This window comes from Prunus mume, linkage group LG5 (assembly GCF_029339155.1).
Source record: "Prunus mume cultivar Tortuosa linkage group LG5, ASM2933915v1, whole genome shotgun sequence".
NCBI classification, from domain to species: Eukaryota; Viridiplantae; Streptophyta; class Magnoliopsida; order Rosales; family Rosaceae; genus Prunus; species Prunus mume.
The window spans coordinates 2,673,752-2,692,623 of record NC_142702.1 but is presented as its reverse complement, the minus strand read 5'-3'; the positions used below and the strand labels follow the sequence as shown (position 1 = coordinate 2,692,623).

The following is an 18,872-nucleotide window of genomic DNA, read 5'->3' as shown; positions in this document are numbered from 1 at the left end:
CGTGTTGGAAATATTTGGCCTATATGACTAGTCATCTAGACAAGTATTGTGATGCAGATGTTGATTTTCCTAATGACGCCCATTATAAATGAATGTACAAATTATCTTGGTTTTGTACCCTCATAAGCTCTACAATGTACTTCAACTTTCTAGCAAATACCCAAGTCTTAATTTCAAAAGATAAGCTAAGAGGAATTACATACATGACAACTAATGATGCATACAGGAGAACACTATGATGCATACATAAATATATTATCTTCACTGAGCTCAATTTAATTGCATTGGCCAATTATGAAGTTGATCTCAGCCACAGTAGTCAATTTTACACTAACTTGAACTAGCCTAAATTCTTTAAACTAAATCATACATATGAAATTACATGTTTGTCATAGAAAGCTAAAAACATTAGCTAAACAAAACCTAAAGAATTTATTATTATAACATGAGCTTTGCATAAATTTCAATTTTATTTTATCCAATATTCAAACATGCCATCATGAGCTAGTATTGTAGGGTAACATAATAAATTATAGAAGCGCAATTAGACTCCAAATCAATGAGAATGGAGTGTCGACACATTATTAGAGTAACATAATATTCTCTAAATTGGTTTGCTTATATAATAAGAATCTGCCCATTAGTTCTGCGTTGCACCTAAAAGCACACTAGCTAGTGTTATGGATGGGAATCGTATTAATTGTTCTGTTTTATCTTTAGGTTTGTGACAAACTTACTAAATACCTAACTACCACATAAAACAAAGGTAATATCCCCCTTCTCTAATGAAGATGTCACTACCCAATTATATGATAATTTTTATATCAGAGGACTTTTTGTATAAAACATCATATTAATTATTATAACCAATACAACTTATCAATTTAATTATGGTTGTAGGGATGGCCACTATAGGGTGGGATAACCCAATTAGCGAACAAGGTTCCAATTTATCAAACACTAATAGGGTGGGACACTTGTGATTTTACAACTGATTAACAAGCTATGATTACAATATGTTATTATATATATATATATAAGTCATTGGAGATTGAAACAACTTCAAATAGATAAATAACTAAACCAAGAGTTGCTAATCAAATAATTTTCCTTAGATAATTAACTTGTATTAGTTTTGTTGCCCTCTCAGGTTAGTGATTTGGACGTCTTGTTGATATATAGTTGTATCAATGAAAGTTATCTGATGAAGTTGTTATTTGATTAAAAAAAGAGAAGGTAATTGTCCTTAAAAAGAGTAAACTCAAAGGTATGTGGCATCGTATGCACTCGTTAGAACACAGACTAATTATCAACACAAAACCTAATTAATGTGTTGACACTTCCAAAAAAAAAAAGTGGCAACAGTTACCATTATTTGGTGACATTTAATAACTATTGTGGGGTTTACTAAAGGCTTTAGTCACCAAAAAAAAAGCAAAAAATGTGACGAAAAGCCTTTTTAGTCACCAAAAAAATCAAAAAACATTACTAATGTTTTTTGTCACGGCCACAAATATAATCAAATAATGGTAACGCCACTTTTTTTTTACACTAATGTGATTGACCAAACTAATTGACTAATCACCTACTCCAGCCTCCATTTAGGCGGTATAATATTAATGCTGATTATATTGACATTAAATATATATTTCATTATGTAATTGAAAGGTGGGATGTTGTGGCTGTCAGTCATTGTAAATGGAAAATTAAATGTCACATGTCACATGTTGAAAACAAGGCATGCACTTCCGTTACATCATCATGCTCTAACTCCGAATGACTTTAGTGCATGGCTGTCGGATCGTACACTAAAACAGGCTTTATGATCTATGCATGCCACATTTGCTGAATATAGTCGCTTTCCAATGATCTCTGCCATCAATTCTTCTTTAGAGCACTTCCACCAGTTTGCCTTTTATCATGGTAAGAAGGGGCTAGGGCAGCTACTATTCATATGAATAGTAGCTGCTCTTGCAAAAGGTTGTGGTGTTTTCATCCATGATTATGGCAACAACTATTCACATGAGATATGATGAGAGAAATTTGTATAGAATTTGGTGTGGGAAGTGAAAACTATGACTAAGTATTTATTTTTTTAAAATCTGAAATTTTTTGTATTTCTTTTAGATTTTTTTAAAAAACTTTTGTTGCTGACATCAGCAAATCTGGGCTTGAACTCGAGCTCATCTTGCCTGAGGGCTGGCCTGGTTTCGTGGGCCCCACCTCTTACCCGGGCCAGCCCTTGTTGCTGAAAACAGTTTTTGGGCCTAAACACCCCCCCTAGCCCTTGTTGCTGGAACTGCTCTTACTCGATTGTTCAAACACTGTTTTCTTAGTTCTTGTTTCATAGTTTTGAAAGATACTAAAAATATATACAAATTTGGGATCAACAAATATATAACTGAAAATATAGTATAATGTTTTTTGTGCTAAGTAGTATTTTGATATATACTGTCCATCATAATCGCATATTAAACCATAATTCTATGTGATCGATTTTAATTATTTATACAATAACATAACATGTCAGACGAAATAAAAGAGAATAAAAGAGAAAACATGTCCACTGAAAATAACTTTGAGAGCTTTTGAGATTATACATTTATATGTAGATTTCTTACAACATCACATGTAAAGTTTCAAGAGGACTGGCTTGTCAGCAACATCTGAGTCCCTTTTCCTTTTCTGGCTGAGATTTTTCGGTATCTCTCTCTTTCTTTTTCCTTTTTGGTTTCAGAAAAAAAAAAATTTAAAATTCACAGATTTTCTTGTAGGGAAGGGTGTACATAATTGATAGACTAAGTCATTATGCAGGTGCTATTGTATGTCTGAGTGCGATGCTTTTTATCATATGCCCTATGAAGGACAAGCAAGCATTCAGCTTGGTGGTGGAATTTAGGCTTAATAAGGTTCCAAACGACATGAAAACTTGAGTGCAAACTCACTCGAAGGACCAATGGCAAACCCTTCCCGGACTCAAGCATGTCCTCCATGCTTCTTCCGGCACCATACATTGGCTTATTCCTTGTTCCAACATATAACTTGAATTTTGATGACCCACTCTCAGCAGCATATAGCTTTGGTCCCTGCAATATTTAATCAGTGACTATGGACTTGAGTAAATTGTAGCTGCAATCCTTCAACTGTGCTTTAGCTTTTAATTGTGTATCACTTCGGTTCTTCTCTTAAAATTAATCCGTTTGCTTCTCTGTCAAATTAAAGGTAAAAATGTCCACTCACGTAACCGCTCACCTTTCATTTCTTCTCCTATTTCATCTCAAGTTCAAGTTGCCATGCTCTTTTTCATCCTGAATTTGCAACTTCAATTTTTGATGAAATATAAGAAGAAAAGTGAAGGGTGTACGGTGTGAATAGACATTTTGCTCTAAAAAAGACAGAAAAACTAATAAACAGTGATGGAAGAACCAAACAATGATGGAAGAACCAAAGTGACACACCATTATTAAATGTTTGAGAACTATACAATTTAAAAATCAAGTAATAATTCAAGGACTATAGCTAATTTACTCTTAGCACATCAAAATAAAGGGAATTCAGCTAAAACTTTGGCACTAAATTAAGAAGTGACTTCATCCATATTGATCCTTACATGTGATAAAGCAAAAGGTAGGCGGCCGAAGCTCATTTGGATTGTTGGAGGATGAATGTGAAGGCCAAAGATCTTCGATTTGTTGTCTATTATTAGATTTATGGAACAATTGCAGGTGAGGATCTTAGTTGTGACACCCGAGCCATCCACACCTTCCCCTAGTCCAAATTCGCCAATTCCTGCCATCTGCACGCAGTTTTGAACATCATATATCACTCAATAGTAGAGTAGGAACTACCTAAAAACTACAGTTAGAAACATTATTGTGTAAACTTTATACTTTGTTGGTTGGGTTTTTTTTTGTTTGGGGGGCTTTGGTCCTTGCGGCTTAGGCATTACAAAATTTTCACGATTCCTTCCACTAATATTACTAGGTGGCATAACAATGTTGAAGGGAGAAGTTTGGGCCAACTAGAAGCTCAGTCTGTGGGCCATTTTAGGTGATTTGAGTTTATATTCGTCTTGTGCTTTGAGTCACTTGACGCATGAACTTTAAGTTGCTTCTTCTTTATTGGGTTAACACATCTCAACTCAATCCCAAGGTCAAGCATATATGAATCTCTTATGGCCTGTTTCCAATACTTTACAGGCCTTTTCTTTTTTTTCAATCCAACCAATGATACAACTTTTCAGTTATCAAACACAAGGGTATTGATTTACAAAATAAGTATAAAACCCTAAATTTATTTATGAGATTTAAACTTATAATCTCTTCTAATAAACTAACTAATTACTAGTCTAATAGTATTCCTCTTTCTAATGTTGAAACAGATACCGAATTCGAATATCTCATTCCCTTGTTGATTAAACAAATTACAACTCTTACAATAAAATGGAGACAAATTCCAACCAACTCAAATAGTCATTGGCATAATCCCAAAAAAGAAAATCATATTTGTTAGAATATTATTGTGGTCGTTTATCATACTTTTGTTAGAATATTATTGTGGTCATTTATCATAATACTTTAATCCATTATTATATTCTTTTGGGCCACACCTCGCTCATCGTATGTCACATGCTACTAGACATAGTCTTTTGTAAAAACAAAATAAGAGTGCTAGAATATATATGTTTAATGCTTCCTAAATTCTAATTTCTAAGGAAAAAAATTTATGATGGTTAGAGCTCGTTTGAGAGTGATTTTGGATAGGCAAATAATCACTTTTATGGATAATTATTTCTCTAAATAATCATTTTAAGTGATTTTATGGACATGAGAGGTGCTTCTTTTCAAAATCACTTATTTTCTAGAGAAGCACGTGGGAGGTACTTCTTCATATAAATAATTCTGGTCTATCCATAATCACTCCCAAACGAGACTTTATAAGCTTCAAATGCAACATACAAAATTTCAAAAATAAAACAGAGTACTTTTGGAGAGATGGATCAATATTTGAAAGTACCTTAATTGACACTTTGGGTGGAGGGGGCTTTGTAGCAATGTAAAACACAAGCAATGCAACGCACAAGCTCAACATAGCCCTCCAACTTATTTGCATACAAATCCATACACACGAATCTGAATTACGATATGAACAATACGTCTTCCACCACCCGGCTGTTTTTCTCACCCCATAGTAATATTCATCATCATCATCTTCATCACCACCATCATCGCCTTTGCCACCACCGTCCACAATAATCAAACGGTTTACTCCATTTTCGGTGCCCGTTCCGTTGCTACGTGCGTCGTATGAGATCTTCTTCTGGTGCAAGAATGAGTGGCTGGATCCGCGGGAGGAGGAGTAGTGTGAGAGAGTGAAGCGGGAGGCTTCTTCGTGAAGGGTCGGGTTTGTTGGTTCAGGTCGGGTTGGGGATTGGAATTCAGATTCGGGGATGGTGTTCCGGATATCAGCACTGTTGGCATGGGAGATGGTTGATGGGCTTTGCACGTAATATGCAAAAGGGTATGAATGAAATAGAGCTTCTTGGTCTTGATCATGCTCCATTAGAGAGAGAGAGAGAGAGAGAGAGAGAGAGAGAGAGAGAGAGAGAGAGAGAGAGAGAGATGAGTGAGTGAGAGAATTGTAACTCTGACATGGGAATGGGGTTTTTGGAGGGGTTTTAAACTGGATAAAGAGAAGTTGCTTTTGTTTTCTGTTGTGTTGTGGGGTTGGCTTGGCTATAGTTGGCTTTAGGTTGTGATGATATGAGGCTATGAGCCAAAGAATGCTTCGCTTAGTAGGAAAGATTGAAACCATTGATCACAAAGAATAATCATACAAGTTTTATTACAAACTTGTATAAAGTTATATCAAATAATTCACATTTGATTTTCTAGCTATTGAACCTTGCTTTCCTATACAGTTTGTCACACATAATTACACTACTTAACTATTTGACTGATTTGTAGTGGGTCTAGTTCAGTGAAAAATAGCCTTGCAGGCATGTGGTCTCTAACCCCCATGAAACCTTAGTAGTGTGTGAATGAAAAAACACCCCTCACCCTTCCTAACTTTGGCACCAAAAAAAAAACAAAAAACAAAAAAAAAAAAAACTATTTGAATGATTTTTTTCCACATTTAAGTTTGACAATATCTCTTAATCTCTTGTACCAAAATTCTAAGAATGTAAAAATATATAATAATAAAAACTTGACAAAATAAAACACGATATATAAGTGAGGGTTTCCACCACTAATAATACTGAGACTTTTTGTGATATAACTCTCACATGAGGGACTATGAATGTGGTTAAATGAGGTCAAAATAGGTGTTGGGCCAATTATAAGTAGGGTATCTATCCGTCTCTTTGAAATCTTAACATGGTATCACATCAAGTTGATTAATTGTGTCCAAATTATTGGGTGTCTACCTAGTACATGATATTCACGTGCTTGACTTGAATGAACGATGTGGAATTGGTTGTACATGTGTGCCACTAATGATCGAATGTAAAAATATCAAATCTGAACTTAACAAAACAAAATATGATATATAAGTCTCAAGAACTTCGCTCCGCCCCGGCCCCCCCTCCCGGTGGACGTGGTGGCCTCCTTCCCCGCCCCTCTCTGGCCATCCCCTTTCTCCCCTCCTCTCCTTCCCTCTCCTCCATGTCCTCCCTTCTCTTTTGGGGTTGTTTACTAGTTTTTTTGTTGGATTTTTCGTTTGGTTGCACAGGTAATTTCTTTGGCGGCTCTTGTGGTTTTGTTGTCCTTGGAATCTTTGGTGAAAAATAAACTAGCAATGCATTGGTTTCGTTGGTGGATTTGGAGACAAATGAGGTGGTTCAGCGGCGTTTACTCACTTGTGTGTGTGTTTACAATTTCTTTAGGTTGTATAGGTTGTAATAATTGCTTCAACTCTTTATGAGTCCGGTGTTTGTTTGTAGTCTACTCTCTACATGTAGTATCTATTTGAGAGAGTGTAAATGTTGTAGTTGTATTGATAATTTTAGACACTACAATTTATATTTGACTTGTTTAGACTGGTGGCTTTTATGCCGAAATTTCTGTTGCCTTATATGGCTAATAACACCCCAACATTTTTTTATAATGGGCTATGCAAGTGCGCCACCCACTAAAGTGTTTTAGAATGTAAAATATAACCTTCTAAAGGGACTTCTTCTTTTTTTTTTCAATCAATGCCCTAGTTAAGAAATCTGCTGGATGATGAAAAGCCATATAATTATTAGGTCTGAGCCACGCTAATAAATCTGCCATGATGCTCAGTGGAGCCAAATTCCATACACTTTGAAATTTAATCCGAGAATTACGGGAGAGGGTCTCTTGATCTAGTCCTTAGTATTTGCTTTACACCGAATTGTCTCTCCTTTTACGTCTCAGGAATTATAGCAAAGTAAGCACGCTTTAGCATTTCCTGTATATCCTTTCCACTAAAAGGCCGACAATAAATAAATATTATGCTAATGTTAAAGGCAGCACCCAGTGCTACTTCACTACCTTCTAAGAGCTGATTATGAAATACCTTACAACCTGTTTGATAACTATTTTATTTTTACTTTTTTTTTAAGAGAAAGAAAACACTGAAAAATGAAAATTTATTTGGTAACAAATTTCGTTTTTTATTTCAGAAAAGTTGAAAATTATTTTCAAAGTTGCCTTTATTTTTTTAAACATCTTGAGAGTGTTTTCCGTTTTCATTTTTCTTTGTGTTGTGCGAAAACACTCCAAGATCTTGTCGTTGATCGACTACGCAACTATCACACACAAGCCATGCAAAGATAAGGCACACACAAACTAAAAAGTAAACACGCATACAAATGACTCAATAATTTATAGAGGTTCAGCGTTGTGCCTACGTCCTCTTAGTGATTCCCGAGAAATTCATTAGTATGAAAGAACCCATTTCGTTACAATGAAGAACCCCCTTTGATCTCTCCAAAACTCTAGCTCTCTTTTCTCTCACCCTTGGCTCAAACCCAATTTGACGCCTTAGCTTTCTCACGTTATAATAACCTAGTGCTAAAGTGCCTATTTATATGTCATAGGGCTTTACTACAATTATAGAGGAATAAGAAACTTAAAGGACCCCAAAACTAGGAGAAAATCTGTCCAGATTCTCCACAAATACGCGCTTGATGCGCGCTTCCTACTGTAGGCCGCTTGTGCCACTCGAGTGCCTGCGTCCGCTCGAGTTTGAGTTCTGCCACTCGAGGAAGCGCTCGAGCACTTGGTCTGGGTGAGAAGTACCACTCTGCCGCTCCAGCGCTTGTAGTTTCCGCTTGAGCGTCTAGTCAAAACGACTATAGCTCTTTTGACCGTCTGTTTCCTTTACTCCTTCCACTTCTTTAGGTGAGCCAACATCAACACTTTGCCCTCCCTTCTCATTTACAAATTTTGCATCATCACACATACATTACACTCCAGTTACCAAGACTAGGTATTTGAGACCTCCCAACTTGGACCCAACCACTCAACTCTCTTGTTCGACCATGGACCCAGTCCTAGTGTCAGAACCTCTAGATCCAAAATTCACTTAAAATTCATTTGAAATCCACAAAATTCACCAAAAATATACTACAAACTCTTTATAACATGCACTTTCATTCTATGACCTCAAATTCATAATTTGACCCCTTAAAAAATTTCATTTCCAAGTTCCATGTAAAACTAAAATTAGTTATCAAACAACTTTTAAACAGTTTTTAGTTTTCAGTTTTTTTTTAAACTAAAATTGGTTACCAAACAAGATTCATGTTTTCATTCAAAAATTGAAAACCGAAATAGTTATCAAACATGCCCTTAATTAATTTTATGCTAATGTGCCCCATTAGTTATATAACCACTAAAGTGAGATTACTAGAAGAAAATGTCTATAGGCGTCTAACTAATATAATTATCATTTATCTTTTTGTTTAGTGGTATTTCTCTTCTCCATATGCTATAAGAGGTCTTAACTTTCTTACTTCTCCCTGCTCATCAAGAAAAGAAAAGCAAAAAAGAACCAATTTATACATTTGAAGGTGGTTAATTAATGCATTGAAGTTTAAAATCCAAGTTTTATGTATTCTGAGTTCAAACAAATTTTAATATTATCTGATGCAAAATATGATCCTCTACTGATTTCCTTTTTTATCACTTAAATTGTTCACATACATGAGGATTTTCAAATTAAAAAATTAATTGAAAAGAGGAGAGAGAGAGAGAGAGAGAGAGAGAGAGCACAATAAATACAAGTTAAATTGGATAGACACATTGCTTTCTTTTAAAGATAGACGAGATAGATTGAGATAGAAGGTTGGCCATGTATGGTAGTGATGATTATAGAATTAAAGTGAGGTGACATATATTAATCCAATATGAGGATAGCTTTTGCTTTTGCAGACCAAGACATTATGAACCATCATAATCATCATTTGCTCAGAAACCAGATCTCACATATATACAAATATAATTACAACCTCATCCATCGTACCCATTATAAGCAATAAAGATGAAAAGCTTTTACATCCATCATCCATGAAATGCAGGTAATACATCAATCTATCTGTTGCTATGCTAGCTTGCAGATTGGACAAGACGGAAAAAATTGGTCAACAGACTAGCTTCAATGTGATATAATTCAAAACATGTATAAGCGGCCGAAGAGATTTGCATCATTGGAGGATGAATGTGACGGCCAAATATATCTTAGAATTAATCGTTCTCTATTTGAGATTTATTGAACAATTGGGGTGGTGAGGATCTTAATTGTAACACCCGAGCCATGAAGAGCCATGGTTTCTGCTATATATATTATGCAATTCTATGATCTCTGTCTTGCCTTTCGTTTGCACTAAAATTCAAAGTTTTTAGGGTTTTACCTTGTCTAGCATAGCATCCACTCAAAATCAATTGATAATGGGTAAAGAGACCTAAGATCATTTACATTACTAAGTCAAGATTTTTATTTCCGATATAGGATAATATTCTCAACACGTTTGGTATCCTTGTTATTGTTTTCGCATACAAACCATGTTTTCCTTAGAGTGTTGCTTAACTCTAAAATGAGCTAAGTACACCCTAATATTTAAATCTAAATATAAAATTAACTAAGTATACCCTATTTAACTACCAAAAATACTCCTAGTACATCCTAATACACTATCACACAACATCCTAATACTAATCCTAAACCAGGGTTTCTCTTTTTACATGAATGTGTGCCCTCTTTTCATATCTTGGGTTTGCATCAAAATCTTTAATTTCATAGGCTGTTGTGGGAGTAGATTTGCTAGCTCCTTCAATTCAAAGCTTAATTCTTGTAAATCTTTATTATTTTATTTATTTTTTTATTTATTTTGAGGTAAAATTAATTCAGAGAAGCCTTCATTGACCAGACTTTGAATATATTTGTTTCACCAAATAATTCAACAACACAAAGTATCGTTGAACACTTTGGAAAGTGAAATTCATCAAACGCAGCTATGAGTGTTAATATTTACTACACACTACACTACAGTCCGCTTCGAAGTGTGGGGCACGATAACAGTAAGAATGATGATGTTCACACAACTCAGAGATTAATAATACCCACACACAAAAAAACAAAAACAAAAGTAACATGGACGAGAAGATAAAATATTAAGTAATATAAAGCATTTAATATGAAAATGAAAGCCGTCTATTCTAGTTATGGAAAAACGAAGAACCAAAGCTATTCACAGTAAGAAATTCAAAAACCAAAATGCACCCTTTCTGCAAGGACACAACCCACCAGGCAGTTCTTATGAGCCGACACCAAATCGTCGTGAAATTCGTTCAGTGTTTATCTTGCTCGTTACGTTGTTCGCCATGACACTAAGCAATACGAAAACTTCTCTACATTTGATTAGGGTTGAATATTTTGAGTAAAGTGTACTTATATTAAAATTATATTTATTTCACAATTAAATATATCATTTTTGGTCATTTTATATTAAGGTAAATTAGTAATTCAATAAATAGTTAGGTAGTATGATGTACTCAATTAATTTTAAGGTCGTTACTTGGAAGCACAGTCGGTGGGCTTGAGTCTCATGATTCAGCCGACAAGTTAAACACCTCATGGGCTTGAACTTAAGGTCTAGCAAACAGTTTCTTTATGTCCTTATTGGGCTTGTTTTCCAATAATAAGCAATGTCAGTGTTAAAGTAGCACTGGAAGATATGCACGTTAGGAACAGCTTCTATAGAAAATATTTCTGCTCAAAGTGCTTCGTGGAGTACTCCATCTATGGTAAGGTTATTGATCCTGCTTTTGCAGTTGAGCTGATAAGGCTACTCAGTTAGTCCGACAACCGAACCCGTATGTGTAGAGAAATTCGCCTAATCTCCGACGACATAGCCTAATTTTTTTGGTACTTGTTACCGATTCCTTTCATCAATAATACATACTACACCTCTTTTCTCAAAAAAGAAGGTAGCATTGGAAGATATGCATATTAGGAATAGCATCTATAGAAAATATTTCTGCTCAAAATGCTTTTATTAAAAGTGCTTTTGTTAGAAGCGCGTTGAAATTTTTATTAAAAATCCAAGTGTTTCCTGAATACTTCTCCAAAAAGCAATTAGGGCTTTGCAAGCAATTAGGTCTCTCTACCGGGAGGAGGAAGGCATTTCAATTTTAGGGTTTCTATGAAGAACTTGTTGCACTTGGTGAAAGGGAATCAAGAAAAGGGAATGGAGAATGAATAGGGAGTTCTATTGTTCTTTAATTAAAAACGGCATCGTTTTAGTCTAGCGCAACGCTACCATTTGCTCAATTTTTTTTTCTGGAATTATTCCAAATGATTTTTTTTTTTTTTTTACAAAGAAAAATTATCAATTAGTTTAAATTTGGGGGGTGGTTTCGAATTTATTTTATCTTGTAGATCATTGTGACAGGTTTAAATAAATGTTGTGCATAGTAATAAAGCAAAAGTGCTGATAACGTACAAGTTGTCGCTTTGGCCGAGTGGTTAAGGCGTGTGCCTGCTAAGTACATGGGGTTTCCCCGCGAGAGTTCGAATCTCTCAGGCGACGTTCTCACCTTTTTATGTTTTTATTTTATTTTTATGTTTTTTTCACTTTTTACTGGAAAACTTGACATTTCTTCTCATTTAAATGATGTGACGTGACTGCTGACTCGGAAACACATTGCGTAATTGTTTTGAAGTTAATATTGAGAGAGATTGGGCACATAATTGCAGCTGAAATTTGGGGGATTTACTGACCGGATGACCGACTCTCCACCTATTTTTACTGCCTTCACTACTTGGACTCTTCTCTGAGTCCATGACGAACTGGGTAACAGAGTGTTTCATTTGTATGTTTTTCGTGACTTCAAGTATATTACACATGAAAAGTTTTCAAGGTTGGGTTTGAAACGACCCCAAAGTTCGGGGGATTTTATGTAGTGGATCGAAAATATAATTAAATGCTGGGAAATTAATGAAATATAAAACTGAATTAAAATTTATTTTCAATAAATACTTATTTAAACAATAAAATTTTAATTTGTTTAATCTTAACCATTCATTATACTTTAATTTAACAGTCCAAAAGTTGAGTAATAACTTGTGTCATAAATATGGTGTCATAAAATATAAAGAGAGTTTTAGTTGAGGAATCCTTCAAATAAGCTTATTTAAGGGATACTCTTGTAGACCTCACTACGCATTATATTATAATAATCTGAACCGTCTAATTTTTAGATATTGACTCAAAGATCATCTCTATAAAAAAAAATCACTTGAATATGAAACCATTTAATCAGTCAATTAGATGGTTGTTATTATAGTCTTTACTTGAAGCACCGTGTTTGTATATTGTGTTGGTCCCGATTAGATGCCTTAATGATTTTCAATTTGCATGATTTGTTTTTGTAAGAATGATCTATGAAGATTTGAAAAATACCAGTTTGGATCGTTGAAAAAAAAAATCATACCCTAAAGGGTGTCCCTCAAATAAAAATAATTTGAGAGATCCCTCAATAGAAGGGGACTATATATATATATATACATATCAATAATTTGAACCATCTATTTTTTAGGTATTCATTCAAATAATATTGCTCTCTTGAGGACAATATTTTGAGGACTAGTAAGGTCCAAACTTGTTACATCCATCGGATTTAATCTAAGGGCTAGTGGTGCTAGCCTTTTTAAAATACTCATTTCCTCCATCCAAACGGAAGGTAAGTGTGAACTTATATGAAATAAATATGCATGAGAGAGATATCATCAAAAGAAAAATTATAAATTTATAAATAAACACAATCCTAGACATGTATTTATAAAAAAACCCAAACACTATTTAAACATAGAAACACATCCAAAATCAACCCCAAAATTAACAATTGTATATTTTTTAGGTGTGTTTATAAATGGGTTTTGAGTGTGTTTAATGATGGGTTTTGGGTGTGTTTATAAAGTGTTTTGAGTGTTGGGTTTTTTTATAATTTCATCTTCCATTTTGGGTGTTTTAGTGAAACTCCCAAGAAAAATATGAATGAGAGAGAGAGAGAGAGAGAGAGAGAGAGAGAGAGAGAGAGAGAGAGCATTGAATATATTGAATCTACTTATTAACGTCTGTTTACATCTTCACATATTCCACTAACAACTTCCACCACATTTTTATTCTTTTGTGTACAAAACAATTAACAAATTACAAATATTCCTCATGTCTTATTCTATTTTCTACATCACTATTGACACTTCTGATCTCTAAACGAACGATGAGATATATTATTCCATGCATGTACCAAAAAGAGGGCAGTTTGAATTTGGTAAAGAAGGAAATGGTGTATGCCAAACTTTGCTTTGCAAAATGGCTTGAACTAAGAGAGAAAGGAGGATATATCTTGCATGAAACCCTCAAAATCCCATTCTCCCATTCTCAAGTTTTCTCCATGCCCATTATTTCCAAACCCAAGCATGTCCTCATCTACTTTAAACCCGATCATTTCCGTCGTGTTATTGAAGCAATTATTATGGAAGTGGTTGTTAATAGTCTTGCTTATATTCTCAGCTACTTGACCATTCATATTACTCTCCACGCTTCTACTCTCAAGTGCAGGAACACAAAGGTCACCTTCTAACCCCATTTCATGGCCAGCCCCTAAGTTTCCACAATCCCCATAATACCCCTGGTCTCCAATATTTGGTAAGTTTGCTAAGCATGTGGGATTAACGTTCAATGTAGCATCTGCATGGGCCATGTCATAGCGATGGTCAAGCATGGAGAAGGGATCGAATAATGTGTTGCTGTTGACGAACATAGCTTGCATGGATGCAGATGATGAGGAAGATGAATCCATGTTGTACATGGTCATGGTCATCATGTCATGGTCATGCATGGGCATAATCGTCGTCCCTCCAGTAATGTTGACGTCTCTAGGCTCTGATGAATCACTATCGTTTGGTGATGATAAGGACGTGGAAATATTGTTCTTTTTCAACCTTTTCTTTAATGCAGAATTCCAAAAGTTTTTTATTTCGTTGTCCGTTCGTCCTGGAAGACGTGCAGCAATCTGTGACCACCTAAATTGATAATGAGAAAAAACATTAAGACGTATAATTAGTTGGCAAAACAAATGCATGGCAATGTTTAATTAGTTGCTTAAATTATACTAGTGCGTAAATGTCAATTGAGCTCTCCACAAGCTACAAACTAAAAACACTAATTCAAGTTTGATGTCAAGGTTTCAACATGCATTAATTTAAGATCAAGAGCTTTTTGGATATTATATTAGAATGCAACCGAAAATCAATTAACAATGGGTGAAGAGGCCCAATATCTTGTAAACTCTTACGCTAGACTTTCATTCTTCGATGTATATACTATCAACACTTATGCTAGACTTCCTTAAATTTAGGTCCCCCATGGTTGAAAAAAAGAAGCATTGAGGATTCGAACACTCAAGCCCAGGTGTTTGAACCCCATGGCAGTTTTTTTTTTTTCAGTTTGCACTTCAGGCTTCGACTGTTTTATAATAAACAGTGGGGGAAACATGTAGATGTGAATTAGGATGTATATGTGTATGTCAGTGACACGTTTGTTACAATGTCATGTAAGTTAATTTATATCCAATATAATGGGGTAATGTTAGTTTCATCATCAACTTTGTTGAACTTCACTTCCCACATCAAATGAGGAGCGCATATGCATGTGGAAAAGCTTGCTGACAAACTACCTATCTGCATATATCGGGATCATATATTGCATAAAATAATTTTAGATTTGAAATGTATTTATGGGAATTGTTTAATCTCACCCAAAAAAAATTACATAAATAAATAAATATATATATATATATATATATATATATATGTTGGGAAAAGCTTGCCAAACTGTAAACCTATCGTTGGTTAAGTTGATTTTTTTCAAGTCGTCCATACACTCATACTATCTTTTAAGTTAACATTGCCATATATATGTTAGGAAATAGTTCATATGTAAATTTCCTTCGAATAATCTCTGTAAATGACAGCATAGAAATTGATCCTGATCATGATGATAACTAGGCTGATAATGGATAGAAAAGAAAATATACTAAGGGGAAGAAAAGCAACAGGACTCAATAATATTCCAGGGTCATTTCAAAATGGTGCTATATATGTTTATGCGTTAAAGAATTATGATAGAGAGAGAGAGAGAGAGAGAGAGAGAGAGAGAGAGAGGGTACCTGTTGCCAAGAATTGAATGGAAATGGACGATAAGTTCTTCCTCTTGGGGTGAAAATGCACCACGCTTGAGGTCAGGCCTCAAGTAGTTAATCCATCGAAGACGGCAACTCTTTCCACACCTTTGGAGACCAGCATTTCTAGCAATGTCACTCCAACAGCCTTGTCCATTCGTCAACATGTACCTCATCAGCTTCTCATCTTCCTCAGGCGACCACAACCCCTTCCTAAGCTTGCTCAGTATCATCTTCTTCTTCTTGTTAATATTGTTTGCTCCCTCCTCTTTTCCCATAGACTCTGGCTTTCGCATTATAATTGCTAGACCAGTTTCTGAGGGGTTTCTGATTTAAGTGGTTAATTTGAAGGATGGAGATCTAAAAGAAAGCTATATAAGATGATGAGAAGGCTTCATGGGGTGGTAATGGTGATGATGATGGTGATGGCTGTGGGGTTTGCTTAAAATATGAATGAATATAAAAGTTAGAGAGAGATAGATTGTGTTTGTTGGTCGATGGGTGGAGTGGGAAACGGATTGGAGGGGGACCTCCATGGCTCCATTAATTCCCATATGAGAGAGAGAGAGAGAGAGAGAGAGAGAGAGAGAGAGAGAGAGAGAGATTATTATGTGAAGTGGAAGCAAAAATGTAGCTGTCTCATATACAAAAGATGATATATAATTACCTTGTGAGTGAAGAAAAATGCATCGAAAAAGACAAGAAAGAGTCAAAGACAAGAAGACCAAACCCTCCCCCCTATCAACATACACGTGAATTTGAAGTATATGGCTAGAGAGAGAGAGAGAGAGTACAAGAGTACTCTTTGTACACTCTGGGCAAGGTGTGGCATGCACTTTTGCCACATGTTTGTACTTAATTAGTTTGTTTTGTGTGTTATGGATTGTTTAAGTGGTTGCATGAAACTTGTTGGGGATAACTCAATTATGAAAAGCATGCTTCTCAAGCAAACCCTCTCACTTTGGGATCAATTACAGTTGTTCTCTTTGGTCAAAATTGCATTCTCAATCTCATATTAGAAGTTAAGATTGCGCAGCTAGCAATATTCCTTAAAACATATATCCTCCCACTCCCCACTACTGGCATGGGCATGGCATGCAATAAAATAAATGCCTTGGTCGTTGCCATGGCCCGACTCAAAGTGAATGAGAATTAATAGTTTCTTACCTGCACTGCACAGAACCCTGTACTGAGCTTAAAAGCCAATCACAAGAAATCATTAGATCAAATCAACTCAAACGAACCCAAATAAAATACAAATAAAATACAAATAAAGACTGCTTTTGCAAGACTTGTTAATTTGTTAACTAAAAGAAGAAACAACCAATTATAGGCATCATGATATATAGACTTGATATAGTTTCACCAGATAAAAGTTATAACTGCTCTTCCTTTATTTCCCTTTTCATCACTGTTAAGAATTTCGACTGAACATCCCATCAGTGTTGTTAATTGATTGCTTCAAGTATTTCTATTATTATAAGGGAAGAAGATCAAAAGGTAATAAGAATAACCAGAAACAAAATAAAAGAAAGGCACCTTATAATCTCATTCCAGAAACTGTGCAACATTATTTGCACAGCCTTTGCTTATAACTTGGCATATTGTTCTCTAATTGGAAAGAAATTTATCCTAGTAATTAAATCGCTAGCATTTTCTTTTATTTACATGTTCGCTTGTCAAGCAGTTCTAGCAAGTATATCTTATGTTGCTTAAGAACATTTCATAATTGAGTTATCCCCAATCTTATATTTAATTAGATTCACAATCTGGCAACTTAATTTTGAGAAGAGAGTATTTCCCGCGCATATGGAATATGTTCTCTTTTCAGACTGGCTCGATATAATCAATGTTTCCCCATTACTAATCTAGACTATCCATCAAGACGACTCTTTATATGATTGTGTTGTCTAAACTTACCCAAGCTTAAGATTTCTCATAATCATATATAAATTGGCTTCCACTAATCCATTGTTATGCATTAATCATAAAAATAAATAAAATAAAATAAAATAAAAAATTGCGATTTCTTTTTAACTTGGAGTATGCATGCGTTTAGATAAACCCGAAATTTCACTATCCTGTATGTTGTGTCACCTAATTTTCCTGTCCCTGCATGCTAAGAGCTGTGACTTCCCAGTCATTTTCAAAGCCAAATGGCAAATCAGGTTTACAAGGGAGTCATATTCAATTATTCCAGATAATTCCAATGAAATATTCAGTTACTTATGTTTGTTAACCAAAAACGACACTCACATTTTTTTCTGGGGGAAAAGTGAGTGCAAAACTCTCAAGCTACTCAAGTGTTCGTAAAAAGCCCTGTGTCCTTCGACAGCTGTCCCAGGATAGAATCTATATCTCATGCTTTCGAGGCTGTCCGAAGCAACATGCCTGCTTGGTTACAAAGACAAGAAACACCAACCCATGACCTGAATTCATTCAATCTCACACCTTGTACTACAAACCTTACAAAAGTGAATGTATCATTAAAAGAATCTGTGTCTTAAAATCTGGCTAGGTGCAGAAAAAGACCAAATTTCCTCACACTGCCTCAACAAACCATAGGGTGAAAAAGCAATGCTCAGAAAACTCATGACCAAAGAAAAAGGTGGAGAGATTGATCTGGTTTGACCATTTATACCTCTGTTTGCGCATAGATTGTGGAGTTTCTATCATTATACTTTCTTTTATGGGGGAAAAGTGGAGGGAGGCATGAGCACCAAAAACCAATGAGACAAAAAGTTCATCCAAATTCGTCCAGAAAAAAAAAAATTTCATCCAAATTCTAGTAGAGAAGGAAAAAGGCACATCACATGTTAGAATTGCAACTTTTTTCTTTTTGGATTATGAATCATAAAGCTAATTACACAAGAAAATATTGGATTACACTCTGGAAAAGAAAAGGCATCTACATAATTTACTCAAATGCCATAATCGAAACTTAATTATATATTTATAATTACGCAATTGACGGCAAATTTAATAAATTAAAACTCTTGCTTGACACACTCTCTGTCACGAAGTACATTAGCCCATATCAATGAAATGTCTGTCTACTTTAATATGTTTTGTTTCGAGCGGATCATGTCTGAACCTTGACTGTGAGTAAATGTTGATGGCAACTCTGTAATCTTAGTTAAGCGTTACGTTCATTGGATCCCA

General features: G+C 35.0%; 2 protein-coding genes and 1 non-coding gene across 3 annotated transcripts; 1 reads left to right on the top strand and 2 right to left on the bottom strand.

Annotated features, from left to right (window-relative positions):
- Nucleotides 1-2,546: 2,546 nt before the first annotated feature.
- Nucleotides 2,547-5,647, bottom strand: LOC103330485 (delta-latroinsectotoxin-Lt1a protein). The gene is made up of 3 exons (XM_089052690.1): nucleotides 5,017-5,647; nucleotides 3,611-3,796; nucleotides 2,547-3,086 (listed from the first exon to the last, which is right to left on the bottom strand). The coding sequence occupies exons 1-3, from the start codon at nucleotides 5,560-5,562 to the stop codon at nucleotides 2,799-2,801; spliced, it is 1,020 nt and encodes a 339-aa protein (XP_088908816.1). The 5' UTR covers nucleotides 5,563-5,647; the 3' UTR covers nucleotides 2,547-2,798.
- Nucleotides 5,648-11,973: 6,326 nt separating this feature from the next.
- TRNAS-GCU (transfer RNA serine (anticodon GCU)) lies at nucleotides 11,974-12,055 on the top strand. The gene has a single exon. It is a non-coding gene; the product is annotated as a tRNA-Ser (tRNA).
- Nucleotides 12,056-13,560: 1,505 nt separating this feature from the next.
- Nucleotides 13,561-16,060, bottom strand: MYB83 (myb domain protein 83). Its single transcript, XM_008233060.3, has 2 exons — nucleotides 15,699-16,060; nucleotides 13,561-14,553 (listed from the first exon to the last, which is right to left on the bottom strand). The coding sequence occupies exons 1-2, from the start codon at nucleotides 16,004-16,006 to the stop codon at nucleotides 13,851-13,853; spliced, it is 1,011 nt and encodes a 336-aa protein (XP_008231282.1). The 5' UTR covers nucleotides 16,007-16,060; the 3' UTR covers nucleotides 13,561-13,850.
- Nucleotides 16,061-18,872: the final 2,812 nt, after the last annotated feature.